At 41.9% G+C, this 12305-nt stretch overlaps 1 protein-coding gene across 1 annotated transcript in view; it reads right to left on the minus strand.

The window, feature by feature from the left end:
- Window positions 1–1010: 1010 nt before the first annotated feature.
- ARHGAP20 (Rho GTPase activating protein 20) overlaps window positions 1011–12305 on the minus strand; it is a 63074-nt gene continuing 51779 nt past the window's right edge. The window contains exons 10-15 of the mRNA XM_052812770.1: window positions 11000–11178; window positions 7873–8034; window positions 6378–6487; window positions 5245–5434; window positions 4647–4758; window positions 1011–3071 (exon numbers count right to left, since the gene is read on the minus strand). Coding sequence (XP_052668730.1) covers window positions 2011–3071; window positions 4647–4758; window positions 5245–5434; window positions 6378–6487; window positions 7873–8034; window positions 11000–11178 — 1814 coding nt within the window. The 3' untranslated portion in view covers window positions 1011–2010. The remainder of the gene's footprint in view (window positions 3072–4646; window positions 4759–5244; window positions 5435–6377; window positions 6488–7872; window positions 8035–10999; window positions 11179–12305) is intronic.

A 12305-nucleotide genomic window follows, 5' to 3' on the forward strand; every position in this document is an offset into this window, starting at 1 on the left:
TATTATTACCATTTTTATTAAAATAGCTGAATATGAAAAAGTTGAAAAAGAACAAAATAGCTGAATATGAAAAAGATGAAAAAGAACAAATTGCAGTGAAGTCTTTGAGCCTGCACACTATCACACATGCTGGTATAGTTCTAAGCGCATGATGGTTTACTGCATTACGTGGGTCTCCACAAATGCAGCTCTGCTGAGAGATACAACATTTGCAGGTTTAGAGCCCAAAATAATAACCCTCTGATTGTATATTTTCAAGTAAGACTATTTCTAACTTTGTTAACAGACATTCCCCCCCCTGCTCCAAATCTGCTGGAGAGTATCCATTCTGTCTGATACAGAGCTAAAAACCTTTTAATCTGATAATACTTGGAAACAGCTTAGTGCACTAGACAGTGTTTACATTTTTCAGAAATGCGTAGTGACTTAGGAGCATAAGCACCTTTATGAGAGCATAGTTTAGCAGAATAGGATCTGATCATCCAGTACTGGCCAGTATTAACTGCAGTGGGGGAGTGCTTTTGAAAATGGAAAGCTAATGAATGAATCAACACAATTTCAGAAGCACTGTATGCATGCGCACACGCCCAGATGGGTTTAGTCTAGCCCTGCCGTTCCTTCTTGCTTGCTCTATAACCCTGTTAATATTAAAGAATATATCTTGCTCTCATCCAGTGTCTTGCCCCCCTCCTTTCCTTGATCCCAGTCCTAATATCTATCACCCCCAAAGATCTCTCTGCACCTCCATATTTTTAACTGCATTCCATTAGCTGAAAATGCCCTCATCTCTCTAGATGAAGAGCAAAAGGGTAGGAATTCTTGTTTGAATATTACTAAAATTTACAAAAGTCAACAGGATGGTGACATACAGTACGAATGACGCCACCCAAAGCGGAGGAAAAATGCTGCAGTCCTTCCTCACGCAAGATTTGCAGTGGCATCACTGGGACTTTTGCTTCAGCAATACCTTGTAGAACTGACACCTAAAAAAAAATTACACAGAATATAAATTGAATTTATGACATAACAAATAATATTTAATATATAGCATTGAATGCATACACATCAATACCAGTGCTGTAACAACAAAACAGAACTCGTAAAATTAGCAGCAGTTTTTTGCAAGTACAAAAATACACATTTTTTTCAGAACATATATAATAGCAAAATTTATCAGGATATATTATACAAACTCAAAGCATTTAGATAATGCATTACTTTTAATATATTATACGATGTTTTAGATGCTGCATAATAAAATTACAAGTGTTCTGCTTGCAATAATACATAATGCCATTTACAGCAATGTTAAGAAACTATTCACAACTTAAACATGAACAGAACAGCCAACGAAGCACAATAAATGAAACACACAGAGTTGCGAGGTGTTAGTTACAAGCTTCAGCATTTCTGTTTACATATTTTTGAGCTTATTTTTTTCTTTCTTTTGCAGTGTGAAAGAAATAACTACACCTATCAAACACACTTTATAAACATACAGAAAACAATACACTTATTCCTTGGAGGACAATGAAAGTAATACCTATCAGTTTCAGAACAGTAGTATAATACCACAGTTATGGAATCTATGCTGACTTTGCACGCTACATCAAAACCACAAAGGACTGGGACTCACATCCGCAAGGCTCAACACACAAGAGTGGTTAAGGGGAGAGGACCAGCAGGCACCCCACTGCCCTGGCAGGCTCAGGGAACAGGGTGTTGCTCTTAGTAACCTCCTGGGACCCTTCCAGATTTTCGGGACACTTCTGTTTGCTTGCTTTTTAGCAGTTTTTATTATTCTTACAATGTTCTTGCAAAGCTTTATGTGGGAACGTTACTCAGTTTCCTAAAAAAAGAAAACCTGTGAATCTGGGGACTGCTCAATTAAATTTGAACAACCTGGATATTAGACTTAAAATGAACACACATTAACACCAAAGGCATTTTCTTTATGGTGTTTATTTTAAGTGTTAAGATTCCTCCGCAAAAAAGCTTTGGTCAGTCTCTTCAAACTTTGGATTGCTGTAATGCTCTTCTAGACCTCCTCTTTGATCTTGGATCATGAAGTCTGTCTCTTCCTGTGACTTTCAGAGGTAATGGCTGAATGTCAGGCTTAATCAAATAGCTGTCGACTCCGTCAGTAGGTTTCAGGGGTGCTGGCCTGCTGTTGGGCTCCACCAAGCCCCTCTCAGCCAAAGCATTGGTAGGTTGTGGAGATGGTGGCACCTTGGTGGGTGCAACCAAATAGTCATCAGCTGCTCCAGCAGCAGTGTCTTCGTGTTTCTTTAGCGACTGAAAAGTGCTATCGAAAGGGGAGGAGGTTTCAGTTGGGGTAAACACAGATTGGTCTGAAAACTGAGAGAAAGCACTGTCCAGAGAGCTCATTGATGACACAGATGGAGATGTCCCCGGAGAAGACAGGCTAGAAGAGCTAAATCCTGAGCAAATATTTAATCCCTCTGGCGTTGGAGGCAGGAGGCAATGGGACAAGTCTTTCTTTTCAATGTTTTGGTTTGTGTTGTCACTTTTACCAACGTTAATACCTATAATCAAGCTCTGATTGATAAGCTTTTGCCCTTCCATCTGCAATGACCGAAGCTGATGGAGATAGTCTTCATCTTCGTGAGATAGGACAACATCACAGCTGGCTTTGCGTGTTGCTTTCTCATGACTGTCACCAATGTGGGTGAAGGTGGGGGCAAGGAGGCCAATTGCAGGCTCTGAGGAGCGCCTGTGTCTCCTCAAGGTTTTGAGAGCACCTGAGGTAGCTGCTGAAGAGAAGCCCAGTGCACTGGAGCAGAGAGACTCATTCTCTGAGTTTTCTTGCGATGAAAACTTGTGGTGTACGTCAACAGAAATTGTCAACTGTTTCGATTTGGTTTTACTTTGGATTTCATCCACCTCTGTCTGCTCCGAATCACCATCACTCAGAGTGAAGACAGACTCCCTGCTCCTGTTATCCTGATCTCGGTTCTTAATCCAATCGCTAGAAGAAGAGTCAGCTTCATCGTTCGCCTCGTTTTCCAGGCTGTCATAGGAAGAGTCATTCAGATGGAGAGAAGCAGCATCTGCAAGGACAAACCAAGTGTTAACACATCAGTGACTGAATCACCCTGCTGACAAGCAGCTGCATTTTTTTTTCTTTTGGCAAGTACCCTTTACTTTCAGGAGCATTTGCCCTTTAAAGATTCATCAAGCAGAAATGCCAGTGATTTCAGAAAAAATTACTGTCTAATTTTGAAATAGAAAAACTGAAATGAGTGCTAAGTTGCAGTTCAGTCGAGAAACATAGGATAATGGCACAAGTAAGGGTTAGGTTTTTTTGTGTTGTTTTTTTTATTAAGTGAGGAACTTTAGTAATACGTAATCCAGCTGTAAACAATAATTTACATACAGTGTATTGAATCAGTAATTTACTGAATTTTTCTTTTCATTACTGAGTATTGAAAGCAACATTTAACCTTTCTTTCCTTCTTTAGACAAATGAAGAAAACAGGGCATACTTCATACTCTTATGGTCTTCCAGAAAATACAGTATTTTTAAGAGCAACACTATGAAGAAAGTTCTAGTCTCAGTTTAAACAATCACCACATTTCCACTGAGCAGTGCACACCTGGGCCCTATTCTGTATATGCGATAATTGGAATTACATTAAATCTCTTTTGCTCTGGGCTATGCTAAGCTGACTTATCTCACATTTGCAGCAGACAGAGTGCATGCATGGGCAGTCACCATGCCTCAGTGCGTGCCTGAAAACTTGTTCAGCTGCCGTAACCTATTGTGAGTCTGAGCTCTCAGTCCCAGCACATCCCAGCACAGCAGATCCCATGTGCTTCCACTCTTGGGGAGGGGGCAGTCCAGATTTCACTGGATTTCACCAAATTTCACTGGAGGCAGAGCAAGAGGAGTTTGGGATGGCCATACTGAGTCTGGCATGCTGGAGCAAGTGCCATTACCGCTTTTAGTATAGGTGAGCTGTGCCAAGATTTATCTTACAGAGATGCTGCTTTAGAAATATTTTAAGGAGAGACCCAAAACTCCAGTCAAAATTGATACTATCACAGAGTTGGAGAGAAAAAGAGCACTAATGATATTCTGGAATGCTCTGCCAACTAGTCTGTTAGACATTTTCAGTCACCAGTTCCATGATTTTTCTGTGCTAGTAGCAAAATCTGGATGTCCCGTTGAAACTCTGGAGATCTCTCCCTTTTGATAATGAAGAATAGATGCTTTCAACCCTAATATAATGGTGTGACAGCTGTATTATAACCGTAAGTTGATCACTGAGTTCCTGATATACTGGGAAAACATAGGCTGGGGCAAAAATTCTAGACTTGAGATGAAACCTCCAAATTTTTTTCTTTCTTTTTCTTTGTTTCCCCTCCCCCCCTTTTTTTTAATATAGTGGCTTAGATGACTGGAATAGGAGCAAGGGATTCTTTGAGACAGCATTTTGTGATATGGTCCAGGTCTATGATAAGTTGAATCAGTGATTATCACCAATACTTTGGGCAAAGGAAAGATAACACCAGTGTGTGGGAACACCACATGAAGAGGGAACAGCATTCTTCCATAGAATATACTGATCTTTTGCCTGGCTGAGTTTAGCTGTCTAACAGGATCAAAACATCATCTGTATTACCTGAGCTGTTCTCTCTCTTGCATGTCATCAGTATTTCTCCAAAGAGGGAGGTAATTTCCTCTCCAAAAATCCTGCAGCAATTCTCAGTGAGGAACTGTACCAGACTAGAAATCTGCAACAAAGCAATGGGAGAGAGATGCCTTGTCAGATCTTCCATTATTCCACTCAGGGCAAGCTCATCGTACAGATGAGGAACAGGAGCAAACTGCCCACCCGTGGTGTGGCTCCTGGCAGCCAGGAACTCCTCTCCTGATCTCCTGAGCTTGAGGAAAACAGGCAGGGCCAGCTAAAATGTCCCAGTATACATCCTTGTATACATCTTTTCCATTTCTACTCTGCCCTGTTCCAAGGTCACCATAACCAGAGATCTTTTTGATGAGAGAAGCACTTTGCTAATACACTGGGTATTGATTTATGATCTCCCTCCCCTTCTTCCAGGCAGATTATCAGAATAGCTCAATGAAGGTTTCTGGAGCCCTGATAAGAGGCTAAGTCCCAATCTGAAGAGGTACTGACTGTTTTCACGTTTGTAACCAATAGCCTGGTTGAACAGGATGAAGGGTGGTTTGGTTTTTTACTACACTGCAGTGTCTCTTACCTTTTTTGTAAATTCACTTTCTATATCAGGAGCAGAGGAAACAGGAGGCCAGAGCAGGCTAGGTGCAATGCAGATAGCCAGATTAAAAGCATTCATCTGGTTCTCTTCAGATCGCATTTCTATACCGTGCAGTACTCCAAAGATGTAACGTAAGAGAACAACATTAGCTCTGGGGAGCTGCTCTATTAACCTGAAAACATATACAAATGTAATTCTTCAAATTAGCCACTGGACAAAATAAAACCATTTTCCATAGATACACACAAGTCAAGATAATGAAAATACAGAAACAGGGTAACTAATTAAACCAGGGAGTGTGTCAAAGCGGTGTTCTTGCTCAGCTGCTTTCCCTCACTGTGACACATCTCTGAACAGTTTTCTGGGAGGACAGAAAACACTCTAACACATAATTAAAATCAGACTCTGTCAAATTAATGAACCAAGTACAATGTATGACATGAAACTGCATTTCACCTAAGTTGCCTGATAATTCACTATTCACTTAAACAAACAGTTCAGTTGTCTCCCCATGCCATCTAGTTGCCATAAGTATACATGTATGTAAGTACGCATGAGGTCAGCTAGTGACCAAAGCTCTGTTTCCCATGACATAAACTTTGCCCACTTCCTGTTTTATATCACCTGCAAGGGTGGAGGTTTCCTTTGTCACTATGCTCCAGTATTTCATTCACAATTCCATCTTGGCTTCAAAATGGTCACTAAAACTTGAGATGAATGAGGGGGAATATATGAGGAACTGATTTTAGCTACCCTTTCACTCAGGACCCCGAAGCTCCCTGCGGATGATTTTGGGCTTGGTATCAGGCAGAAATCCAGGTCTTGGACAGCTTATTTATAAATACTATAAATATTTTTTTCCATGAAAGGATATTTCTTTTATTTACTGGTGTCCACAAAAGGCAGAAAAGCAGGACGAAAGAGAGTCAGAAAATTGCCCCATACAGGCAATCGCTTAAGTATATATATAAGTTTGAATGCTCTGTCATATACAAAGATATTTTTAGCATCTATTAAAAAAAAATAGTTGAAAGTTGTAAGTTGAATATTTGGGATTCTGCATTCTGGGATACAAATTTATAGGAAAAGAATACAGAGAATATAAGTAACTTTACCTTTGGATGCTTTTTATCTTCTCTTCATTATTTCCTTGATCCATCACTGAGACCCACTTATCACAGAGCTGGGATGACAAAATGCTGCCTGGGATGTTGCGAAGAAAATCCTTATCAAGAGAAAAGAAGAACAAAACACATGAACAGCTGTTCTGGAGCACGGGAGGGAGTAGGAATAAGATATGCAGATACAAGAGGATGTATCAGTGGGACAGCACTAGCTGACAAGCATCTTGTTCCACACAGCAACCAAAACCAGCAGAAAATCATCTGAGATAAAGAAGTACTTTGGATTATGCTTAAAGTGAATATTTTCCTGCCCTTTCCTGTCAAAATAGAGGTATTCGGATGCTTCATTTGCTATTGCTGAACTAAAAAAATCTGCAGTGGGACCACTTATTTTGATGTTGCATAATTTCTGCCTTTACTTATCACCGAACTTCATCTGTAGTCCCCGTTTCTTCTCCTTAGCTGACAAACACCAATACCTCCAGACCATAAGCATTCCAAGGCACCCCTACCTTCCTTCCCCTAATCAATCCCTTTTGGTAATGGAGTACTTACACTAGTCATGGATAGTCTTGCTGCTCCAGTTTCCTAATACCTCAACCAATGGTGGGCAAACTGTTGCAATGTGGGAACAAGCCCAAATCCTAGCTTCCCAAATAAGCTAGGGTAAGGGAAGCTATGATGCATGTGAATAACACATTTGCACTTACGTGGTAACTCTTCACTGTTAGAAATGCTAAGCAACTGCCCCTCAGTGAAACTGTTACCATGGGATGAGTATTGCACACCAGCACTTTGCATGGTGCAGCTGTCCTGCCCTAAATGCACGTCCTAAATCCAGCAGTAGGAAAGCAATTGTGTATGTCTCACCCATGAAAGCCTCTCACATGGTAGCAAGAGATATGGCTTTCTGCAATAAAAATATTCCACTGAAGAAGTGCTTGCTTGAGAACGGAGATTACTATTTCTTTTAAGCACAAACTACACATAAACAGATGCACTGCACTAAAATGTGAAAAGAAATATGCTGATCCTCCTTGTAGCTGATATTTTACTGACTTACGTAGAAGTCTGTTGGAAAAGATAATGCATGGGAAAATTAATGCAAATATTTTGGGCAAAACTATACACTCGCTAGGGTCTGTAGTGTAGGGTATTACTGACGAGTAAGGAAACAGGTCTGCAAACCTGCCTTTCTAGTATTTCATTGACTTTAAGCAGAGATAAAGAGAGTAACAGGACCAGGTTGTAGCTGAGACCTTAGGAAAGCTGGCAGCAAAAGAAGCTGGCTAGTCCTCTTCCCCATCCTAATTCAGTGGTAGCCTCCTTTGGAGATCCTCACAATGTTAATGTGCCAGCCCATTCTTCTTAATTCAGCCCACCAAGTCCTCTTTGGGCCTGTCCCTGGGGAAACGTCCTACTTGTTTGTGCCCGGGATCTGCACTGCTCTCACCCAAAAAGGGGGAAAGGAATATTCTTCACATACCTTAAACAAAGATGCTGTCACAAATATGGATTCGCAGGCTAGGTCCACTTCAGCACCTGAATCAAGCTTCTCCTTGAGCTCCTTGCAGGTTTTTGCACTTCCAGAGCGTCTGAAAATACCCTCGGTGGAAGGGCCCTCTTGGTAAAGGAGGGAAAGCATGTCCTAAACAAAATTAAAAGGCAGAGAAGCTTTCTCAGAAATATATTTTATGGTCTAGTGCCATTAAAATGTAGTTTTGCCATTTTTGCCACAGGTGAAAACCTTTGAGTCCTAAAACAACTCACAAATCAAACACAAGTCAAGGCTCATCCTCCAAGCCACACCAAACTGCACAGCAAAGCTGTGGTCTGGGGCACTGATCTTGGGAAAAAAATCCCCTCAGAAATGCTGTGCTGCCACTGCTGAGCACTAACATCCTGCATGATCTTCCAGGATCTGTGCAAGTTTTAGCCAAGTCATTTAAATAAATAAACACTCTGGTATGGGAAAAGGAGACTGGTCTACCTAATCCAAAGCTCTGCGTGTGACAGTGGCCTCAGCCAGACACCACTTTGCAGGAAGATACGAGACCCTCACTGCTCATCAGTGTGTTCAACACTATCACTGATCAGAGATGAAGACTTCTGTTCCATGCCTGGATGTCTGAAAAAAAAAGAGATTTCATCTAAGCTGGAAAGTGCTTTGTTTGTTAATATCTATCTGCACTTCTACAGCAGATCAGAGTCAGATTTTTACCTCCTTTGCTTCTTGTGAGTGGTATCGTACTCTGGAAGCCGCTCAGGGCTGTTAGCAAGCCCACCTCTGGGGCAAGGTGTTCCCACCTGGGAAGTCACCGAGAGGGGGCTAAAGCTTGGCTTACAGCTCCTCTAAAGCCAATGAGGCTGCAAAGGAGTAAACAGGTAGGCAGTTCACTACATGACATATTTAAAAGGAAAGGAAAAACAAGCAGATTCCTGCCTAGCTTTTAAAATAACAGGAGGGCCTGATTTCTTCTGCTATGTAAGAGAAGAAAATGAGCAGAAAAGGAAATGCTGAAATCAGAGACCTCTCCTGACGTAATATGTACATGATATTTTCCAGCTGCTTAATTCTCTGTGGTCTCCTGTGGGTCATCTCTCAGACATGCTGGTCACCTCTCCCCAGGCCTGCTCCAAGCGATGTGGAATTTATCATGTTTGTCTCTTCCAAGGGGGAAATGCGTGCAGACAGTCTCTGGGATTATGTGCATGCACACAGTGGCCTGAGGACCGAGTTATCAAAGAGATGGCAAGAAAAGGGACACTGGGGGAGAGTCTGTCATCATTAAACCAAGTTACTGTAACAGTAATGGCTAAGCAGTGGGGTTTGGTGACTTTCCTAGTCCGGGCTGCAAGGTAGGTCTTCCCGACACACAGCAGTGCAAATAAGTCTAATGGAAACCATTATTTTTACTTTTCTTTTTAACGTTTCTTTCTTGTTCTTGCAGAAGTTGAAAGCCAAGCATTCATGTAAGTGCAGACACTTCGTAGGATCACCTTCATGGCAGCAGAACTCATGGCAGCATTTCCATTTTCTCTGCAGGGATTTAGAGCTCTGCTTTCAAAACAGGCCCAGTTCCGCAGCACAGGATCTTAGCGCATGAACAAATGATTTGAAAATATATTTGGAATAAAATACCCACAAGATAAAACTGGGAAGCCCCTCTTAAAGTAGTAAACCCAGACAAAATTACACGAACGAAGCTAATGGTGTAAGACAATTCAGTATGGCAATGGCTAAAAGAGAGCCCTTCAGATGTGAAAGCAAGTTTGAAGCTCTAAAGCAGAGGTATCAAACATGCCTGCAGCATTCATCCCTGATATTTTCCTTCTCTTGTAGGTAAATCCCACAGAGTCCCTCAGATGCGGTATTCCATTCTCCAGAGATGCTGCATGAAATCAAAAGTAAGTTATATTTTGTGGCATAAACACAGTGGTTAAGATTCAAAGCACAAAGTCTACCAAGCTGTGAGTCTATGCTTAGTAACTTTGTTTTTTTCAGTTAAAAATTTACTAATATTTATGTTTTGGAGAAATTTCTGAAATGCAGCATTGGCTCATCTCTCAGAGAGAATGAGGGACCAGATTCTTACAGAGTCCATCTCTAGAGGGCTTACTTAAATAACCTAAATGGTAAAAATGCACACTTCTCCCACAAAAGAAAATAACAAGCCCACACTATTAAAAGATCTGAAAAGTCCTGGTTTGATTCACTATTCAGGCAGCGATAAAGGAGCACATCAAGCACAAGCTTAGGAGACAAACCATCTCTCCCTGTAAACTGCTATAACCCCACTGATTTCAGTGGGGTTCTGGCAAATTGTTCCAGCCGAAAGTTGGGTTGTTAGGATGAGGGGCCCAATCCTGTGGGGCTCACTCCCACTCTGTAAACATTTCAATTGCTGCATTGACCAAAGGGCAGCCCTCAGTCCTGACCAAAAATACCACACATCTGCCTTCATTATGCCTAGGAATAGGCTCTAGGACAACCTTTTTCATGTTCCTGGACTGGTTTTGAGAGCACCCACAGCACTGGCACTCCCTCGAGACAGGATGAAAAGATGCTTCTGCAGCCTCCGCCTTCCCACCTATTTTTGCAGTGGTGCTGTCAGATCAAAAATGAGGACCCAGAGTGGTTGCCTGCCCTGGGATGCCTTCAAGAAAGGCTCTGAAACTGTCTACTTAAGGGCAGGTAGCATTTGTATGCACATGTGGACTGTCTATATGGGACAGTAGATGCCACATTTATGGAGCTGGGGATTTTAGAGAGATCTTGGGAGTGTTTTAAAAAGTATGTGTGAACATGGCATTTAGTTACACTGTGTAAGTGAGGATTAGGGAACCAGCCTTATAGCGTGGGCTATAAAGAAGAAATAGCCCTGAGCAGCAGACTGATCACATACATTTCTCAAGCTGTTTGCTATTAACCAGGCCTGGCCACAGCATATGTTAAAAACCAAAGTTCTTGCTGAGAACCACAAATGAGGTTTTCTTCTGGTTTCTCTGCCTGGGTAATTTCAGTGTCGTGTTTACAAAGTGTCCCCATGTTCTCATTCACTACACAAAGAAATTCCACCACTGTAAGAGCCAGCCCTGAGCCTGGGACTCACCAAGAGGGGTTTGGGCAGGTTGTCATCCTCACAGATGGCTGTTAGCAAGAGGCCAAAGAGCTTCCCAGGAGCAGCAGATGTTGAGGAGAGGGGTGCATTGTCCAAATGAGTGCCTGGGCCACGCCAAAAAGCCCAATTTATGATAGATCTTTTCCTTTTAAATGACTTTTGGCTTAAGTCTGGGAAAAGAGAAAGGTGTTTATTAGAAGAAATGCAGTTCAATTCTAATTCCAGTATTTGTTTTGTGGTGGTTGCTATAGTTTCAAGGGAAAAAATGTCATGAACTCAACCAACTCCCTGGCATCCATCTCAGCCTAATCCACCATGCACATACCTGTGCGTGTGTGTGTGGAGAATGTGCTGCCTTACCCAGGCTCTTAAGAGGATCACCAGCATCTGCACTGCACTGCTGGACCACAGTGTCAGCACTTACCGCTAAGTGAGGGATGGCAAACCTCAGCCCACTGACTTCACACGGAGCTGGAGTGTGCTAAATAACTCATTTCCCACCCACAGGTGCAAAACCACAGACCTTATTTGGAAAAAAATAGTACATAAACACCACTGCCCTCACCATGGCTTGCTGTCCGGAGGCATCCTAGTTCTCCTGGCAATGGGGGAGAACACCTGGTCTCCCCACAAGTAACACCAGAGAATGAACTAATGGGGTGAGACATTTTCAGACTAGGAAAACTCGCCGCCTTTGCTCTCTTCTCCACAAAGCAAGAGTATCATTAATGTCCTCGCTCCAAGCATTTGCTGACCATGGCCCAGGGATGGTGCCTGCCCTTTAATCAATGCCTTCCAGATGGCATTTCAGCATGCTGCCAACACGCTGATGGGCTCAGTTTGTCTTCATTTATTTTAACGTATTTCATGAGATATCTAAAAAGCACCACTAATTGAAGCTCTTATTTGCAGTGTATAGAGAAGGAAATACTGGTATTGGAATACAAAAAGGGTTTTTTTCATATGACCTTTCTCAAGATCAGCCAGTGTAAAGTCTTCTTAACAGCATGGGCTACTGCTAAGGGTGGGTTGAGGCTGTTTATGATGAAAGTGCTAACTGGGAAAAACTTATTCTAATATATTTTTCCTTTTCTAGATGTTTTCAAAGCTAGTCAGCTTTGATTTAGTTGCTTGCCTACCCTATGCACCTTTCTATTAGCTGATTCTTCCACCTGGTCAAACATTTTGCTTTCTGCTCTTGCAGAGGGTAGAAGCAAAGCTTGCAGAAGTAAGGAGTGTGGTATAATACCATTTTTTTTCTCTCCTATGCTTTACTACATTTGTTTTTTAGCCCAAA

Source organism: Harpia harpyja, chromosome 17 (assembly GCF_026419915.1).
Source record: "Harpia harpyja isolate bHarHar1 chromosome 17, bHarHar1 primary haplotype, whole genome shotgun sequence".
In the NCBI taxonomy this organism is placed as follows: Eukaryota; Metazoa; Chordata; class Aves; order Accipitriformes; family Accipitridae; genus Harpia; species Harpia harpyja.